Source organism: Balaenoptera physalus, assembly GCF_965194825.1.
Source record: "Balaenoptera physalus genome assembly, chromosome: 12".
NCBI classification, from domain to species: domain Eukaryota; kingdom Metazoa; phylum Chordata; class Mammalia; order Artiodactyla; family Balaenopteridae; genus Balaenoptera; species Balaenoptera physalus.
Window position 1 is genome coordinate 95,545,488 of NC_138897.1, and position 19,230 is coordinate 95,564,717.

General features: G+C 53.9%; 1 protein-coding gene across 3 annotated transcripts in view; it reads left to right on the forward strand.

Annotated features, from left to right (window-relative positions):
- The window catches only part of ADGRD1 (adhesion G protein-coupled receptor D1), a 150,265-nt gene that overhangs the window by 91,030 nt on the left and 40,005 nt on the right, over positions 1 to 19,230 (forward strand). For all 3 annotated transcript variants that reach the window (XM_082418223.1, XM_082418225.1, XM_082418224.1), the window contains 2 exons: positions 5,424 to 5,497; positions 9,385 to 9,508. In XM_082418223.1, the coding sequence (XP_082274349.1) occupies positions 5,424 to 5,497; positions 9,385 to 9,508 (198 nt within the window). The remainder of the gene's footprint in view (positions 1 to 5,423; positions 5,498 to 9,384; positions 9,509 to 19,230) is intronic.

Consider the following 19,230-nt stretch of genomic DNA (forward strand, 5'->3'; position numbering starts at 1 on the left):
AACGGGCCTGGGGACCAGTCTAGCCCGTGTCAGCGCATTTTCCACTGAGACCTTCCTGACTCGTGTTACCTGGGCCACGGGGACGATTTGAAAACACGTTCTGTTCAGTTTTGAGGCCGGCTGTTCTAATTCCAGATCCCCATGTAAGTAAGTTCACAGGGCTTTTTGTGTTTTGCTGGAAGCATCGGAGCAATTTCCTCTCTGCGTGTTTCCCTCACCCGCCGGGCAGGTTTACACACCGAATATAAACCGTGAGCTAAGAATCAGGAGTCTGCAGGCCCCGTTCCTCTCCAACTGGAGCCGTGAGGGTTAACAGAGGAGAGAGGGCCTGGGAAACCACGGGCGATCACATGGAGAATTGAATTCCCTTCTGGCACCGGACCCACCCCTGCGCCCAGCACCCCGCAGGGACAGGGAAGGCGGAGAAACCCGAGTTTCCCGCACGTGTGGACCCCGCGTTCCCCGGCTCTGGACGGGTCCTCGGTGGGCGTCTCTGACCCGGAGCTGGTGGCCGTGGCTGTGCCGCTGTGTCCCTCACGAGCCCCTCCCGGCGTCCCCGGCCGTGCTCAGCTGCACGTGGAGGGATCGGCAGGTCGGGGGCCTGGGGCGCATCTGGGCCTGAGGTCCCGCCGCCAGCGGAGGGTGAGGACGAGCGCGTGTCAGCACCTGCCGGGCCGTCTGTGCCTCGTGTGGTCACGACGTGTCTGTCCACGGACAGGACGGACCGACTCAAGCCCAAAGGGGCCTCTATCGGCTGGTGGGCCCGGAAGGGCCGGGCGAGCCGGGGATGCAGGCGGCATTTGGACAGGGGAGGGCGCGTGCGGGGCCCGGGGCCAGGGCCTTGGGGTGTCCTCGGATGACCTGGTCACACACTGAGGGACGTCAGGAGGGTCCGAGCACAGCGCCTGAGGGTCCCCAGCGCCCCGGGCATGGCCCACCCCTCCGGGGAGCCAGGACAGAGAGAGCTCAGCGCAGGTGGTGCTGGGGTGGTGCGGGCATGGAGCCGCAAGGCCCCCTGAGCCCCTGCTCCGTGAGGTCAAAGGTCTCAGCGTCTCACCCTGTCTGACCTTTCACCCTCAGCACTTGGGCCAGCTCAGCCCACCAGGCTGCCCGGGTCTCCCTTTCCAGAGGTGAATCTCAGGTGTCTCCTTCATGGGGCCCTGCCCTGCCCCCATCCTGCCAGATGCTGAGATGCTGGAATCTGTCTTAGCATCTTCAGGAGGGACTTCCTGTGATTCTGTGGGAGAAAGAAGCACCCCAAAATGCCAGAGGAGACTGAGGCTGGATAAACGGTGTCCGCCGTCATCCCCACCCAACATTACCTCTGTGATTCTTGCTTCCCCTAAAGGTGGGACGTTTCAATCACGCAGAGCCCTGGCCCCTGGCTTGTGAGGGGAGCCTGGCTGGAGAGGAGGGGGCCGACAGCACCTGCCCCCAGCTATGAGCGGGGCACTTGGACCCCTTCCGTTGCTTTACTAAGGGTCAGAATTAAGGGCCGTGGAGACATCTGTGTTTTGCTTGGGACAGAGATAGGCAAGTACCTTTCCGACCAATGTATAAGTTAAACTATATACAGTCAGCCCTCCATATCTGAGGGTTCCACATCCACAGATTCAACTAACCTCAGATGGAAAATAGTCAGAAAAAAATTCCAGAAATTTCCAAAAAGCAAAATATCAATTTACCATGCACTGACCACTATTTACATAGTATTTACATTGTATTAGGTATTATACGTAATCTAGAGATGATTTAAAGTATGCAGGAGGATGTGTGTAGGTTATATGCAAAAACTACACCACTTTTTCTACAGCACTTGAGCATCTGTGGACTTTTGTATCCTCGGGGCTCCCTGAACGAATCCCCCATGGTTACCGAGGGGCGATTGTACTGGCCTAAAAAGCAAGCACATTTCTAAACAAGGAACATTCACAGGCTGTTGTCGGGTAGATTTTCTCCTCTCCTGATGTGCGCCTCTCAGAAGGAGACCCCTTGCTGTACTAGCAGCAGACAGTGAATACTCGATTAGTCCCATTTGCTTCTCCCCAAATGGGAAGTCCTCACGGTTGTTTGCAGAAGTCTCGGATCCCGTAGGAGAGATTCCGCAGGGCCCGTGTAGCCCTTCCCCGTGGGATGTGCTTAGGTGGACACGTCTGGCGAAGGGTCAGGGCTTCCCTGTGGACCACAGGGCTCCACAGGGTCCTCGGCCTCAGGACCCAGGAGGGGGTCAAGGGGGATGCTGCTCGCCCACCCCACCCTGATGGGGACGCCCTACCTCCCGGGCCCTGGGGCGACTGGCGGGGATGATCTTCCGCCCTCGCCCAGGCACTCGGGAGGCTGATGGGCGGGCGGCGCCTCCCACGCCTCTGGGAAAGTGGGCCGTGACCTGGATTCCTCGCCCTCCTTTCTCTGGCAGCGCCGCGACCGGGGTGTTCACACCATCCCGTCGTGCTCCTGGGAACCGTCTAGGTCTCCTTTCCTGGAGACGTGCTGAGAGCCTTTGTTCCATTTCAGCTGCAAACTTCAAACAAACACAGAAGGAGGGGATCTGCTTTCTCCATCACGGGCGCGGAGCCGGGAGGAACCCAGACAGAGGCAGGAGTGTCCCATCTCGGGTGTGATCCTGGCCCCAGACCCCCGTCTGCCCTCCACCCTGCCGACCACACAGGCACTTGGCTCGTGGGTCGTGCCTGATTTTTAAATTCCCGTTGAAGAGTGATCTAGATCCAGAGTCAGAGGGTCAGGACTTCGGCCTCTATGCCGCTCCCACACGGAAATGCTTCCCTGCGCTCAGAGCAGGGCTGGCGATGAGAGAAGGGGTGACCCTTCTTCCTGGGGAAGCGTCAGGGCCTCTGATGACGTGGGGCCCAGGTTGCTGGCTTCTTCTAGCGCTGGGGCCGTCACATTTCATTACTTTACACAAGCATCACACGTAGTTTAAACAAACGGGACCTAGTTAAACTGAAAAGCTTTTGCACAGCAAAGGAAGCCATGACAAAACGAAGAGACAACCTACCGAATGGGAAAAGATATTTGCAAATGATACGACCGATAAGGGGTTAATATCCAACATATCTGATAGAAACAGCTCATATAACTCAACATCAAACAAACAAACAACCTGATTTAAAAATGGGCAGAAAAACCGAATAGACATTTTTCCAAAGGGCAAATGCAGATGGCAACAGGCCCATGAAAAGATGCTCAACATCTCGAATCATCAGGAAATGCAAATCAAAACCACAATGAGATATATCACCTCACACCTGTCAGAATGCCTATCGTCAAAAAGAACGCAAATAACAAATGAGCATGTGGAGAATAGGGAACCCTCCTACACTGTTGGCGGGAGTGGAAATTGATACAGCCACTGTGGAAAACAGTATAGAGATTCCTTAAAAAACTAAAAATAGAAGTACCATATGACCCAGCAATTCCACTCCTGGGTCTATAGCTGAAAATAAAACAAGAATAAAAACACTAATTTGAAAAGATATATACACCCCAGTGTTCATAGCAGCACTATTTGCAATCGTCAAGGTATGGAAGCAACCTAAGCGTCCATCAAAAGGTGAACGGATAAGGAAGATGTGGTCCATATATACAACGGAATACTACTCAGCCATAAAAAGGAATGAAATTTTGCCATTTGCAGCAACATGGATGGACTTGGAGGGCATTATGCTAAGTGAAATAAGTCAGACAGAGAAAGACACATACTGTCTGATGTCACTTATATATGGAATCTAAAAAATACAGCAAACTAGTGAATACAACAAAAAAGAAACAGAGTCACAGATATAGAGAACAAACTAGTGGTTACCAGTGGGGGGAGGGAAGCGGGGATGGGCAATATAGGGGTAGAGGGAGGAAAAAAAGGGGAAAAAACCAGCACACAGCAGTGTCCTGGAGGGTCTGGTCCTGCCCGGGGCCAAGGAAGCCTTGCTGAGACTGGGCGGGGGTCACCAGCAGGTTCTTATTTGTATTTTCGATTTTGTGGGGTTTGCACATTGCACAGTGCAGTTCCCCTGCTGATCACCTTCTGTGGTTCTAAATGGCTGCAGCCACAGGGCTGTCTGGGACGGAGCACGAAGGTCACAGCAGGCTGAGACGTGAGGAGGGGACAGAATAGGCAGCCTCTGTCTAGCTGTTAGTGGCCCTCAGGTCCATGTGCGTCGCCTGAAGGACTTGTGGAAATCCGGAGGCCGTCCGCACCCCCAGAGCTTCTGATTCTGTGGCGGGGCCCTGGGATGGCCTGGGATGACGCCGAGGCTGCCGTGAGGACCACTCTTTGAAAACCGTCCTCAGCATTGGATGGCGTGCCAGCCGGGGTGGCCCAGGTGGCATGTGGATGAGGTCAGGCGTCTCGGACGCAGCCTGAAAAACAGGGTGAGAGAAAGGAAGGCTTAACCTTTTTAGGGTCTTTTCCATGGACTTTCTTGAGCCTTTGGTTGTGTTGCCCCCTGAGTGTCCTTATAGGGTTTGAGGCTCAGGTAAGCTCATCTCCCTGAGTACCGGGCCCCTCTCTCCTGAACCAGTGTGTGCTCAGAGACAGGATGCCCCTATCGGTTTCTGACCCACACATTCTCCTGCAGCCCAGCCCGGTGGTTGGGTGCCCAGGGGCATCAAGTAAGAGGTTCTTGACCTATTGATTGGGAGTCGGTGAGATACCATTGATCCCGGTTTCCTGTGGTGCTGCTGGCTTCCCAAGCTCCCTGGCAAGATTCCTGGATGAGTCTCTGCATCTCGTGGAGGGCAGAGCAGCTGCTGCCAGGTGCCCTGAGCTGGCATCCAGGAAAAGCCCAGGGACGAGACTTTCTCTCTTGGGAGAGTGAGAATCCTAGGAACAGGGTCATTGATGGAACTGTTCACTTATTCGTTCTTTTGTCCACTGGTTCAATAAATATTTAGTAAGCGCCTGCTGTGTGCCAGACACTAGGGTAGGTGCCAGGGATACAGCAGTAAACGAGATAGCTCACTGTGTGCATGTTCTAGAGAGGAAGACAGCAGACAAATAAATAAGTAAATACATAACGTGCTGCGTGGAGATCAGTGCTATGAAAAAACGCGGTAAGAGGAATGGGCAGGTTGGTATTGTTTTGAATGAGCCGGCAGGGTCTCCTGAGGAGAAGGCCAGGAGGGAGGGAGGGAGCCACGTCGTTGTCTTGGGGGAGAGCTTTCTAGAGGGAGGACACAGCAAGTGCAAAGGCCCTGAGGTGGGAGCCCTGGCAAAGGAGAGCCGGGAGAGAGATGGGGTGACCCGCCCTCTCCGACCACAGGGGTTGCGATGGAAGGTCAAGGGCTTTGTGTATTGCCAACCTCGTGGGGTCTTGTGGGCTGTGAGGGTGCAGCTCTCACATCAGTTTTGGCAACTCGGCTTCTCCGGCTGGATCATAAAGCATATCCATCCTCTGTCATTTCAGACTCAAAGGCAGTACATCGAGGCTACCAATGAGAGCAACCGAATCTTCCTGTATTGCGCCTTCCTGGACTTCAGGTACTATCTGCGTGGGAGGGTCCCAGGGCGAGGAGGCAGCAGAGGAGGGGAGGGAGGGGGCCCAGGGTGTCCACGCTCGGTCACACGTCTGTCCAGGTTATGATCTACTTTTATTTTTTTTGCTTCTTGTATTCTCTTTTTCTTACTCCAGTTGGATTTTGTGTGTATTTTTTTTTTAACATCTTTATTGGAGTATAATTGCTTTACAATGGTGTGTTAGTTTCTGCTGTATAACAAAGTGAATCAGCTATACATATACATATATCCCCATATCTCCTCCCTCTTGCGTCTCCCTCCCACCCTCCCTATCCCACCCCCCTAGGTGGTCTTTTTGTGTGTATTTTTGATGCCACTTTATCTCTGCTATTGACTTCTGGTGTATACTTCCTTTTAATTTTTTTGTAGTGGTTGCCCTGGGGCTTAGAGTATATATATCTTTAATTCATCCGTGTCTACCTTCCAATAATATTTTATACCACCACACATGTATTCTGAGACATTACAACAATCTTTTCACAATTCTTCTTGCCCATCCTTTGCATTATTCTTGTTGTACATTTTACCTTTACAGATGCCAGAAATGCACAATACATTGCTAGGATTTTTGCTTTAGAAAGTTAGTTATCCTCTAAAGCAATTCAAATTAAGGAAATAATAATTGCATATTTCCCTTCATTTTTTTCCATCTCCAGCTATTTCATTTCTTTGTGTAGATTCACAGTTTCCATCTGGTATATTCCTGTAACTTTTCTTGTAGTGTGAGTCTGCTGGCAGTAAGTTCAGCAGACTTTTATTTTTGAAAGGTATTCTCACTGAGCTTAGAATTCTGGGTCACTTTTTTTCCCTAGACTTACACTTTAACAAATGATAGAAGCAATATATCAAAACATTATTCTTTTAAAAAAGAAAACATTATAAGAAAAACTTTTGTCCTGTTGGACCTTTAGATCTTATCCTGATCTCTCCTCTTGCCTGTAGTAGCCACAGTGGGGAGATTTTTTTTTGTGTATTTTTTGATAATTTATGCATGTTTTATATTTATGTTCCTGGGAAATATATGGTGTTGTTTAGTTCCATGTTTCTTGCATCATTCCACCATCCTTATTTTGTGTTCTGCCCACGTCTCTTTTCACCGACGTGTAGTTTTTTTTTTATTATTTATACACACACATTCCATTTATGCATGTGAAATAGCAGTTTTCTGCTCAGATGCCAACTTCCTAGGTCACAGGGTAAGACACATATTTTCCTGTTATTTGATATCTCTTGACCTGGCTGCCATGGCGGATTTATTTATTCACAAGTCGGGGAACCAGGCTTCTTGTTTCCGCGGGTTCCCTGGGACGCGGATCTTTCCATGCACACAGAGGTGATGCCACGCGGGGCTCAGCTCCCCTGGTTAATGAAGACATCGTCACGGCTTCGTGGCTCCATTTGGGAAAATGTGACTTTCACGGTTTTTAATTCGCAGTCACTCTTGGCGCCAGCAGAGGGGACACGTTCCATCCTAGGACCACGCTCCCCGAGTTTGTGCCCGCTAGTTCTCAGGTCACCCTCTAATTCAAGTGTGGCGTTCATACATTCCATGGACAAAGGTCACATACAACCCAGCAGCCGGTGTCGCTGGTTCTCCTCAAGGACCAGGGACAGGTTAGCCCTAACAGGTGGCAGGGTGGGGCAGGACGTGCCCATCTTTAAGGCCCTTTTATCCTGACGTTACTGGGGGGTTGCTCCTGAAAACTGGTAGGTTCGACTGGTCCTGGCTGTGCTCTCTGGTCTCTGCTAAATGCTCCCCACCTCACTCATCACAAACACTGCCTCTGAAGCCGCTGTCCCCGAGCCTCGGCCATCAGGCTCAGTGCCACCCCTGAGCCACCTCCAGACGACCCTTCCCACCTCACCCTCGGGTTCCACGCTGCCCAAGCTCACCGAGAGTTACCATCACACAGCATCCTCGCAGGGACACCCTCTGCCTCAGGGATGAAAATAAAGATGCCGTTAGTGTGTGCTTTGTTCACAGAACACCGCAGGAGCGGGGCAGGACTGTCTTTATCCATCACCCCTCTGGGACGGCCACGTTTCTCATCCACGGCTGACATTGCCGTGAAAACTGAATGTACAGCAAAGAGAAACCTAGAGCCTTTAAATTTCTTCAGCTTTATAAAAGCTTTCCCCAGGGGCCCCTGCCTTTGGCCGAAGCAAAGATTTGTCTTTGCTGATCACTCAAAGTTGCAATTTCTCGGAAGAACCATTGAAGCATCCTTTTTTTTGAATTTGAAAATATAGAGAGATACAGGGAAGAAAATTGTAGTCGCTCATATTCTCACCACAAGAATGACCACAGTTAACATTTGTGCATTTTTGCTTCAAGTCATTTTTGTCTTGGTTTATACTTTAAGAAATAAAGCAAGTAATACGTCAAAACATTATCCTTTAAAAAATTATAAAAAAGCAAACATGTAAAAGACTTTTACATCTTATCCTGGTCTCTTACCCTCTCTGTGGGGAGTTTTCTCAATTATTTGTCCATAATTTATGGTTATGTTCATAGAAAATATATGATCTTCTTTCATGTCATGCCCTTGCATCATTATTACGCATTCAACATTGTATATTAAGTTTCTGTGTTTTATCCATATGGATACATTGCTGCTTTTGACTGATGTATATACCCTACCAAATTTTATCCAGGTCCCCGAGGTGGACATTAGGTAACTTTAAAATGTTCTCTAGTATCACGCATCATTCAGTAAGTACCCCAGACGCATCCCTGTGCACAGAGCTCAGAATTCTCTAGAAGTGGGATTGCTGGGTTGCAGGACCCGCACACTTCACGTTTTCTAGATTTTATTGAAATACAGTTGATTTACAATGTTGTGTTAATCTCTTCTGTACAGCAAAGTGATTCAGTTATACATATATATATTCTTTTTCATATTCTTTTCTATTATGTTTTGTCACAAGATATTGAATATAGTTCCCTGTGCTATACAGTAGGGCCTTGTTGTTTATCCATTCTATATATAATAGCTTGCATCTGCTGACCGCAAACTCCCACTCCATCCTTCCCCCAACTCCCTCCCCCTTGGCAACCACAAGTCTGTTCTCTATGTGTGTGAGTCTGTTTCTGTTTCATAGATAGGTTCATTTGTGTCATATTTTAGATTCCACATATAAGTGATATATGGGATTGGTCTCTGTCTTTCTGACTTAACTTCGCTTAGTATGATAATCTCTAGGTCCATCCATGTTGCTACAAATGGCATTACTTCATTCTATTTTATGGCTGAGTAGTATTCCATTGTATATACGTGCCACATCTTCTTTATCCATTCCTCTGTCGATGGACATTTCGGTTACGTCCATGTCTTGGCTATTGTGAACGGTGCTGCTGTGAACATTGGATGCATGGATCTTTCTGAATTAGAGTTTTGTCTGGGTAAATGCCCAGCAAAGGAAACCATAAACAAAATGAAAAGACAGCCTACGGAATGGGAGAGAATATTTGCAAATGATGCAACTGACGAGGGCTTAATTTCCAAAATATACAAAGGGCCCATACAACTCAATAACAACAAGAACAACAAAACCAACCCAATCAAACAATGGTCAGAAAATCTAAATAGACGTTTCTCCAAAGAAGACATACAGATGGCCAGTAGACACTTCATATTTATTGGACGTTGGACCAGGTGTTTTGCAAAGTGATTGGGCCTAAGTGGTTACGCCGCTTTCCCCTCCCGGAAGGAAGGAGGTGCTTGTTTCGTGGGGTCTGATCAACACCAGGAACACCCTAGTCTCGTCAGCCTGGTGGTGAGAACGCTTTCTCGGCCCACGGGCCAAGGGTGGGCTTTGCTTCCCACTGACGGTTCCTCCTGTGTCCTCAGCTCCGGAGAAGGCATCTGGTCGAACCAGGGCTGCGCTCTCACCGAAGGGACCCTCAGCTACTCTGTCTGCCGCTGCACGCACCTCACCAACTTCGCCATCCTCATGCAGGTGGCCCCGCTGGAGGTAAGCGCCAGGCGGGGAGGGGCTCTGGGACCGCAAGGAGGTGCCTTCTCTCCGTCAGCCTGCGGTGGGGGCCGGGTGGCAGGGCTTCGTCGTCAGTGCCGGGGGCTTCAGCCGCAGCCGGGCAGATGGGAGCCTGCGCAGGTAGGGAGGCCCGGTGGTTGGGGACATCCATGACGCTCCGCTTCTTTGGCAAAAGCTCCAGGTTTCCTTAGCCAGCACCTGTGCAGACCCTGGGTCCCTCTTGAGGATGCACGTGCCGCCTAGGAGGTGGTCATGGCCGCGTTTTCTGTCTTTGGTCACTGGGCTGTGAAACCCTCCCTGTGCCATGGGCGTGTCCAGCAGAGCGAGGTCCTCGGCTATAAGCAGTGTGCCTGGATGTCCAGAGAAAGTGTCACCGGGGGTGGCATACAGCTGCATCTATGTCCAGGGTGGCCACGCCGTGTCCTCGGAGCATTTCTGCTGTGCGACAGGAGACCCTGGGCTGCAGACGGGGCCCTGGACCTGTTTCTGAGGGACCTGACTTCCAGCCCCAGCGGGAGTGAGCCCCGAGGTGGGGGAGGGGATTTCCGACCGCCCCCTGCGTCCTCCTCTCCAAACGGGGCCAGGACGTCTATCCTCAGGTTAAGGATGGAAGAGGCCCCTCCTGGTTGGGTTTCTCTGCTTCAGAATATTTAATCTTTATTGCCTGCTGGGCTTGGTCAGCACTAAGAACTAGAGGTTAACTTCTGTGGTTCGAGGGAGGCGTAGCTTGTAGGAGAAGACAGAGTGCTCTTTAAAAATGCAGATGTGGGGCTTCCCTGGTGGCGCAGTGGGTAGGAATCCGCCTGCCAGTGCAGGGGACACGGGTTCGAGCCCTGGTCCGGGAAGATCTCACATGCCGTGGAGCAGCTGAGCCCATGAGCCACAACTACTGAGCCTGCACTCTAGAGCCTGCGAGCCACAGCTACTGAGCCCACGAGCCACAACTACTGAGCCCGCGAGCTACAACTACTGAGCCCGCATGCCACAACTACTGAAGCCTGCACGCCTAGAGCCCGTGCTCTGCAACAAGAGAAGCCACCGCACTGAGAAGCCCGTGCACCGCAACGAAGAGTAGCCCCCGCTCGCTGCAACTAGAGAAAGCCCGCGCGCAGCAACGAAGACCCAACGCAGCCGAAAATAAATAAATAACTTAAAGAAAAGGCAGATGCCCTGTGGTGGGACCCTCTGAACTATGACCAGTCCCTGAAACCTGGGCGTGATGACTTCCTTGGCTTCTTAGGCCCACAAAGAAAACTGAATTTTCCTGGTGGGGGTGGGAGAGCAGGGAGTCGATGGGGCTTCTCCTAGGATCTCCTAAGATGCAGGGCGGGTTGGGCACTTGGAGACAAGTTTGGTTTCATCCTATTCTGGTTTTGGAGATTGAAGATGTTTTACGACTCTGAATTTCTGGCTGCTCCTGAAGATCTGTGGCGGCGCTGGGCCAGAGCTCTCACCTGGGGCAGTGGGGCTGGAGCTGGGCAGGGGCTTTCTCCTCCTACATCAGTGGAGCTGAGTCCTCCAGCCACTCGGCACACCGGCCGCTTGTCAACAGGATGCTCTGACCTCCCCACCCCCATGTGCCTGAGGGAAGGGAGGTGGCGGCTGACGGGCAATGAGGTGCCCTGGCCGCTGGGTCTCTGTTGCCGCATGACCTGCTCTGGCAAACCCACCTCCCGTCACGCGGGCCGCCCTCTCGGGGCACGTCCACTCGCAGGGTCTGTGTGTTTATGAACAGGCTCTGTTCTCCTGGGTGTTGAACTCCAGGCGCTGCACACACTGGGCGTCAGGAGGTGTCTGATGAGCCCGTGATTGCATCCGTTTTGTTAGGGAAGGTGTGGTTCTCATAGCAACACCCAGACGGCAAGCGGCGTTTACCTAAGGGTTGGCTCCTTATCCAGCATCATTCGACAAATACCTCTCGGGTATTGCCAGGCCCAGAGGGTCATTTGTAAACAAGGAAATCCATGCGTTTCTGCTTTGGAGTAGTTTATATTCTAGTGGGAAAGACAGAGCATAAACAAATTAGCGGGTAAATCGGTAAGTTCGAAGAGCAATAAGTGTAGGAAGAGCCTCGGAGGGAGCGATGGAGGAGACGGCAGGCGGGGAGGGAGGACGCCTTCTGGGAGTGTGGTCTGGGCGGTTGTCTCCGAGGAAGTGACATTTGAATGGCCAGCAGAGTCTTGTCTCTAGGAGGCCTGGGAGAGGAATATTCCAGGCTGAGAAGGCGAGTGCAGAGGGCAGGAGGACTGATGAGGTTGGCGTATCGTGGGCGGAAGGTGGTGAGCAGGGCGGCCTTTCCATCGCAAAGCGTATCATGGATTTCACAAGCAGACTGTGAATTACTTATGGAGACTCTGGAGAGGAGTTCCTGGCGGTCTCTAGGAGGACACGGGGGCTGGTCCGCCCCCCACCCCGCAAACTCCCTGCATGGACACACGCAGCACTGCTTATCTGAACAGATGACCCCCTTTGCTCTGCTCGTGGTGAAGCTTCAAGCGAGGGTGGGGCGAGCAGACTTCTCAGTAGCCCCATCAGACCGAGTCGCCAGGAGTTGCTAGGTTACGCCTGGGAAAACTGGCGACGCGTGAAATGAAGCCCAGGCGTTGACGCATCAGCTTTTAGTTTCAGAGCGGGCAGTTCTGTCGTAGACTTGAGGGGTGCAAGCCCACCTGTCTGCCCAGCGCACCTGTTGTCCAGGCAGGTGTGACACCCCCAGACAGTCCCAGTGGGAGCGTCTTCTTGGAGGTGTGACCTTTAGGGGGCAGTTGAGTGACTGGCACCTCCTCCCTTTCCGTTTCCGTCCTTCCCATGTGCTCGGTCAAAACCCTTTCTCGGGACTTCCCTGGTGGTCCAGTGGTAAAGAATCGCCTTCCAATGCAGGGGATGCGGGTTCCCTCCCTGGTCGGGGAGCTAAGATCCCACACGCCGCGGAGCAACTAAGCCCGCGCGCCACAACTACTGATCTTGCGCACCTCAATGAAAGAGACCGCGTGCTGCAAACTACAGAGCCCACGCGCTCTGGAGCCCGCGCGCCACAACTAGAGAGAGAAAACCCACACGCCACAACTGGAGAGAAGCCCGCGCGCCGCAATGAAAGATCCCTCATGCCTCAACGAAGATCCCGCGTGCCGAAACTAAGACCTGACGCAGCCAAAAAAACAAAAAAACAGAAAAAAAAAAAACCCTTTCTCTCGTTGACCTGCAGCTCTTTGATCCTAAGTCGGGGCGCACACTGGGTTGTGAACCATTGGTAGCCGGGGGGATCAGTGCGGTGGGCCGTTGCTAGTGATTTAAAGAAAAATGAAATAAGATGACAACGTAGCAGAGTGCATTGGAGTCGGGAGAGTAAGTCCCTGTTCGCGAGACCCAAGCATCAGCCGCCCTGACTGCGCGAGGCTCCGGTTCTTCTGGTCCCTCCACCCAGTCGCTTCCTCTGCCGCCCTTGCTTATCCTAGTCCGCAGGTCCTGACGCCACTCGTATCTCCTGGCACATCAGGCCCTGGCATATGAGAAGCACGGCCTCTGTGAGGCTCCCACCTCCACCTCTGTCCTCCAGCCAGGCCCCCGGGTCCTCCCTCCTGCCAGGGCCTCGGCCCTCGTGGCTCCGTCTTTTTCCTTCTGGTGTCACAGGGGAGAGTCCAGCCACTCACGTTGGCCCCCGGCAAAGGCACCACCCTGCCGCCACGCGGCACCTGTGTCAGTAGTGCCCGGAGAGTCTGAGGGTCCTGTGACCCAGCCCCCTCCTGGACAAGTGGAGAAAATGAAGCCCAGAGGGCGGGCTGGCCCAGCCTGTGGTCACTCATCCATTCACCAGTGAATTGTTGAGCTCCAGGTGACCCCTGGGCTTTGTAGGCGTTATTCTGGAAAAATACAGCGCTCAAGATCTTGAGTGCGGACGGAGACACGGCCTGTGAGGGCAAACGTGGGAGGGTCAGGCGGGAAGACAGCGGTGGCCCCGCAGGGCCTCCTGAGCGGGGGGCGACGGGTAGAGACCCCAGGGGGTGCGGGGGAGCCATGCAGACGCAGATGGAAGGGCGTCCAGGCAGGGGGGCCGTGGGTGCGAGGCCTGAGCATGAACAGCAAGGAGGCTGGTGCATGGCAGGCGCCAGGGAGCTTCAGACCCAAATGTCCGGGGCGCCGAGAGGCCGCAGGGGTGATGGGAGTGGAGGCCATCACGGAGAGTGTGGTGAACTGAGAGCCCTTGCCCTGCTGACGGGGCAGCGGCTATGCACGCGGGCTGGAGCTGCCGCCTCTTTGATTGAGAAAAGCTGGAGACAGGTTTTGTGCAAAATCTCCTGATTTTTAGATGTGTCATTAGTTATCCTTTCTAGGCCACGTGTGAGAGGTGTATCCGTGGCCTGGGCCAGTCCGATGTCTGCAGACCAGCAGCCTGAACCCCACGTGCTCAGGGACCATCGGGTCTTGTGAAAATGCTGATCTAGGTTCCTCAGGTCTGGGTGGTTCCCTGCTCACAGGGCCCAAGCGGTGCCCAGGCACTGCTGGCCCCAGACCTCTCTCTGAATAGACCCTAGAGTCAGGCATCTTGTCTGTCAAAGTCAGATCAAGCTTGTGTTCACGTCCCGTGAAAGTGGCTGGGCCGGTTGTTACAGATTTGAAGGGCGAGTTAGGGTTAGTCTGATTCTAAACGTGTGCTCTGTAGCAGGTGGAGATGGGACCTCGGTTGGGGGTCTGAAGGGAGGCAGTGGGACAGATGGCCCTCCAGGAAGTAAGATGCAGAGGAGACTGGTGAGACTGCCTCTTGGGAGAGCAGTTCCAGGGACGCAGGAAACAAGACTTGCTCTACAGTGAGCCGCAGGCAGACCGAGAGCCAGAAGAAGGGCAGGTGTTCTGTCTGCAGCCGTGGCAGCCCGGGGGTCACTGGAGGTGGGCTGTGGTCCTGGGGGTCACAGAGCAGAGTGCCTGCTGGTGACAGTGAACACAGGAAAGGCACTGTTTGGGGGTCTCTCCCCTCCTTCTGGCCTCGCCATGCAGGCCTCACAGATGAGGGTTTGGGGACTTCCCCAAGGTCACCAGAGTCTGGACTTGAGCTCTGCCCTCCTGTGCAAAGCTCAGGCTGGTGGTCACGCCCCTGGATGGACCCTTTACCCACCAAGGACTAAATCCAGTTTCCTCTGTGACATGGGTGGGTCTGTTGGGCAGTGGGAGTGGGCAGAGGGGCAAACACTCAGCAGGAAGTTGTGTTTGTGCCTGCCGGTGGGAGAGGGAGAAGAGGCAGCTCGGTCTAGGAAGCTGGAAAACTGTGGTCACAGAGCATCTGTGATTACAGATCTGTCGCCACTCAGTGGCAACACCAGATTTAGACACAGTCAGTGGGTGTCTTCATGGAAGCAAATCATATCTACTCATCGCCAGGAAAGGTCGATTTGAAAATGGTTTAAAATTAGCTGTGCTAAAAATGAACGTTTTCATGAACGTTAAAAAAAGCAACAAGGCAGTTATCACAGGTAGATGCCAGATCCGTGGGGCTTTCGGAGAATGAATGAAAACAGCACGAATGCCTTTACTTCCCTGACGCTGAGCCCGTGCCTTCCTGGGCTCCTGGGCAGGCTGTCTCCTCCGAGCCCGCGTTGCTTCTCCCTGCCCGTCTCTCCTGGCTCCTCTCCCACCCAGCTTCCGCCTCGGGGGTCTGCCCTTGGACCCCCGCCTCCCCGAGCGAGTCAAACAAGGGTCGGGAGAGACTGGACCAAGCCCCCAGGCCTGTGTGGTACGCCCCCGGTAATGCATTTGTGTGGAATGACCTCAGATGAGGGAAAAATACAATTCGCAGCTTGGGGAGGCTGTTGCTGAGGTCTGAGAGTGCATTGCTCGTGGCTCCTTCCCGGTGCCCAGCGGCTGGCGTTCGGCAGGGGGCCGGCTGAACAAGTGTGTGCATGAGGTAGTCAGTTCCACAGGGGAGAGCAGCTTGGAGGAACGCAGGAGCGCTCCCCCCGGATGCCGGAAAGCCCGGTGCATGCGGGTTTAGTCAGTACCCCTGACTCCCAGGCACAGGGACCAAAGGTGCACAAGAGGAGGCCGGCGGGTGCTGGAACCTCGCTCATCTCTAAGGACTGACCAGCAGCGGGCACCGGGGACCGAGGAACAGAGGCTCCCGCTCTGGTGGGCTGCTCCAGGCAGGATCCGGGGCAGGGGGCAGGCGGGCATCACCCCGGGTTTCTTGTTGAAGCAGCAGTAACCACAGTGGCTGTCTTATGAGTGGAATTTATAAGTAGGAAGGGAAGTCAGAACAGGCAGGATCAGGGGCTGCCCCTGGCTCCCTCATGGGCTCCTTGACAGCAGCCTGGGCCTGGACATCTGTCCTGGAAGGGGGCAGGAGAACTGTGCCAGGACAGGTGCACCTGCGAAGGCTGGACCACAGGGGCCCCTTCACCTTCCCATCAGTCAGGGAGCCTGGGGCCGGGGGCCTGGCAGCCACAGGGAAGGAACGGTTCCCTGAGACAGAGTCACAGCCCGTGGTCTGCAGGCTGACTTTGGCCGGTGGATGTGTTTCAGTTAGCCCATTATTTTAAAATAATTTTTTAAAATTTATTTTATTGAACAAAATAACATTTTACAACATTGTGTTAATTTCTGCTATACAGCAAAGTGATTCACGTTCTTTTTCATATTCTTTTCCATTACGGTTTATCACGGGATATTAAATATAGTTTCCTGTGCTCTACAGTAGAACCCTGTTGTTTATCCATTCTAGATATAATAGTTTGCATCTGCTAATCCCAGCCTCCCACTCATCCCTCCCCCACCCCCTCCCCCTTGGCAACCACAAGTCTGTTCTCTAGGTCTCTGTTTCTGTTTCATAGATAAGTTCATTTGTATAATATTTTAGATTCCACATATGAGTGATACCACATGGTATTTGTCTTTCTCTGTCTGACTTGTCCCGGCCATTATGAATAGTGCTGCAATGAACACGGGGGTGCACGTATCTTTTCGAATTATAGTCTTCTCCAGATATATGCCCAGGAGTGGGACTGCTGGGTCGTATGGTAGTTCTATTTTTAGTTTTTTCAGGACCCTCCATACTGTTCTCCGTAGTGGCTGTGTCAATTTACATTCCCACCAACGGTGTACGAGGGTTCCTTTTTCTCCACACCCTCTCCAGCATTTGTTATTTGTAGACTTTTTAAAATGATGGCCATTTTGCCATTTGTCAACATTTCAAAACTCAGAGATATTATCTAAAATTTTGGATTTCTGGTTTTCTTAAAAAGAAGAAGAAGAAGAAGAAGACGATCTGGCCACACAGAGCTTCCACTCCTGACGGAGCAGCCCTGCTCCCTGCAGGCGGGGGTGTGCACTGCAGTTCTCCACAGTCCCCACCACTCCCTATCACCTCCCTCATGCTAGGGGCCATTCGTCATCATGTTCTCATTATTCTGCTTTTAGGAAGACAGTAAAATGCTTCTTGTTCTTTTCTCCGGTGGGAAAGCGACATACGCACTAAGAGGAACTGTTGGAAAAGAAAGGAAGATAAAGATGTCTCTTTGTGGAAGAATAGCTTCACTTGTTTAGTATGTGTGCACGCTCCCGGCTGGCCTCCTGAATTTATATGAGCTGCCTCTCTGGAGGCACTGGCGTTTGTGGTCTCTGACTCAGAGGAGTCCATGTCCTGAAGCAAACTCCAGGCTCTTCTGGGCGTTTCTAAATCTAGCCGCTGGTGGGAAAGGAAGGGCACAGCTGGGGCACACCACGCCTTCCTGAGGCTGGAGCTGCAGTGCGGGGCTGGGAAGGGGGTGGTGTCCCACCTTCATAGGAGCCCCTCCTCCGTCTCTCAGGGCCCATGTCCAGTCTGGGCTGATGGTTAGAGGACCCACCGGTGGCTGCCACACCCTCAGACTCTGGCTGCCAGGGAGGGGCGCCGGAGCCTAATTACAAGGCGGCCCTGGGGCTGGTGAAATGCCCCCTCTCTGAGCTGTATTTGTGGTCCTGGTGGGTGTATCGCAGACAGGCCAGGCCAGCATTTAGTCCGGTGCTGGTGGAGGGCTTGATTCACCATCGGGAAGCAGGTTCTTTCCTCCAGGGTCTCCAGGCGTGCAGGTCACTTAGGCAGCTTCTGATGGGCACCTACTGTGTGTGGCTCTGTCCCCATCACTGGGGTGTGGCCAGCAGCGGCCCCACTCTGCTTCCGGGTCAGCTAGGCACTCGGCCCCTCCCCCAGCACACCGCTTGACCTTGAGCAAGGGCCCGCTCTGAGCTTTGGCTTCCCTGCCTGTGACATGGGTGAGGACCCCCTCCTCATGGAGCTGTGGGGGTGGTCAGACACCTCCCAGCCCAAGTACTGAGCTCTGAGCACCCAGCAGTGAGTACTGAGCTCTGAGCACCCAGCCCCAGGCACTCGGCCTGACCGAGGCCGCAGTGATGTCAGCACTAGCACCCGCCTGGGATGTCCTGGCAGCCGAGGAGCCACATCAGAGAGGAGTAGGGAGGGGACTGGGATGGAGCAGGGCTGAGCCTGGGGACCACAGACCTCCCCGCAGGCAGCATCAGAGCTCCGGGCCGGGTGTCTCTCCCTCTTCTTTCATTCTTCCGAAGGACAGCAGGGTCCTGAGCCTCTAGGTGCGGAGTCAGGACTACTGTCTCCTTGTTGACGGGGGTCCTGCGGGAGGAGGGAGCTGAAAAGTCTCTTGTTTTGCCCTTTATTCCCCGCCCCCCCAGGATGTAATGCCTCACCTTGTGTATCTGCAACGGAGGGGCCGGTCCTAAATGCCTTCCTCTTGCAGATCCAGAAAGGCACCCCGCGTCACTCCTCAGTTCCCTGGTCCCTGCAGTTATGTAGGAAAGGGTAGCAGACAGGCTCCCACTGGGTCCTGGCTGGTCCTCTGGGCTCTGCTTTGCATATCTGCCCTCTCCCTCCTGCTGATTCACCAGCCAAGCCCTTCCAGGCTGTGTTCGGACCAGGAACTTCCTCCTCCGACCCCCCACCATGCATGTCCACGGGGTGAATCTCACCAGCATCTCCTGAGAGCCTGGGGCCGTGCTGAGCGGGGCACTGGAGAGGTGCAGAGAGTGCCTCCCTTCCCCCCTCCCCCCTCCCCTGCCCCTCCCATCTCTCTCTCCCTCCTGCCTCCCCCTCCCCTGCCCCTCCCATCTCTCTCCCTCCTGCCTCCCCCTCCCCTGCCCCTCCCCTGCCCCTCCCATCTCTCTCCCTCCTGCCTCCCCCTCCCCTGCCCCTCCCATCTCTCGCCCTCCTGCCTCCCCCTCCCCTGCCCCTCCCATCTCTCTCCCTCCTGCCTCCCTCTCCCCTGCCCCTCCCATCTCTCTCCCTCCTGCCCCCCCCTGCCCCTCCCATCTCTCTCCCTCCTGCCTCCCCCTCCCCTGCCCCTCCCATCTCTCTCCCTCCTGCCTCCCCCTCCCCTTCCCCTCCCATCTCTCTCCCTCCTGCCTCCCTCCAGGGCTTCCTAGGGCCCTTTCCTTGAGTCCTTGCCTTGCTGCCTCTCTGGGGTGGGCATGTTGGCTGAGCTCTGGGGCTGGGCCCTGCCTGCCATCCCATCTCTCCCCGCTAGAACCCCAGGCGTGCAGGCACTGCGACCACCTGGGACTGGTGGAAACGGGCTGAGGCGGTAGGAGCAGACGTTAGGGCGCAGGAGACAGCAGCCTGGTGCCGTGGGGTATCAGCTTGGCATCGGCCCGGCCCTGCTGTCCTGGGAACAGTGCCTCTCTGTGGGGTCAGGACTCCCCACCCC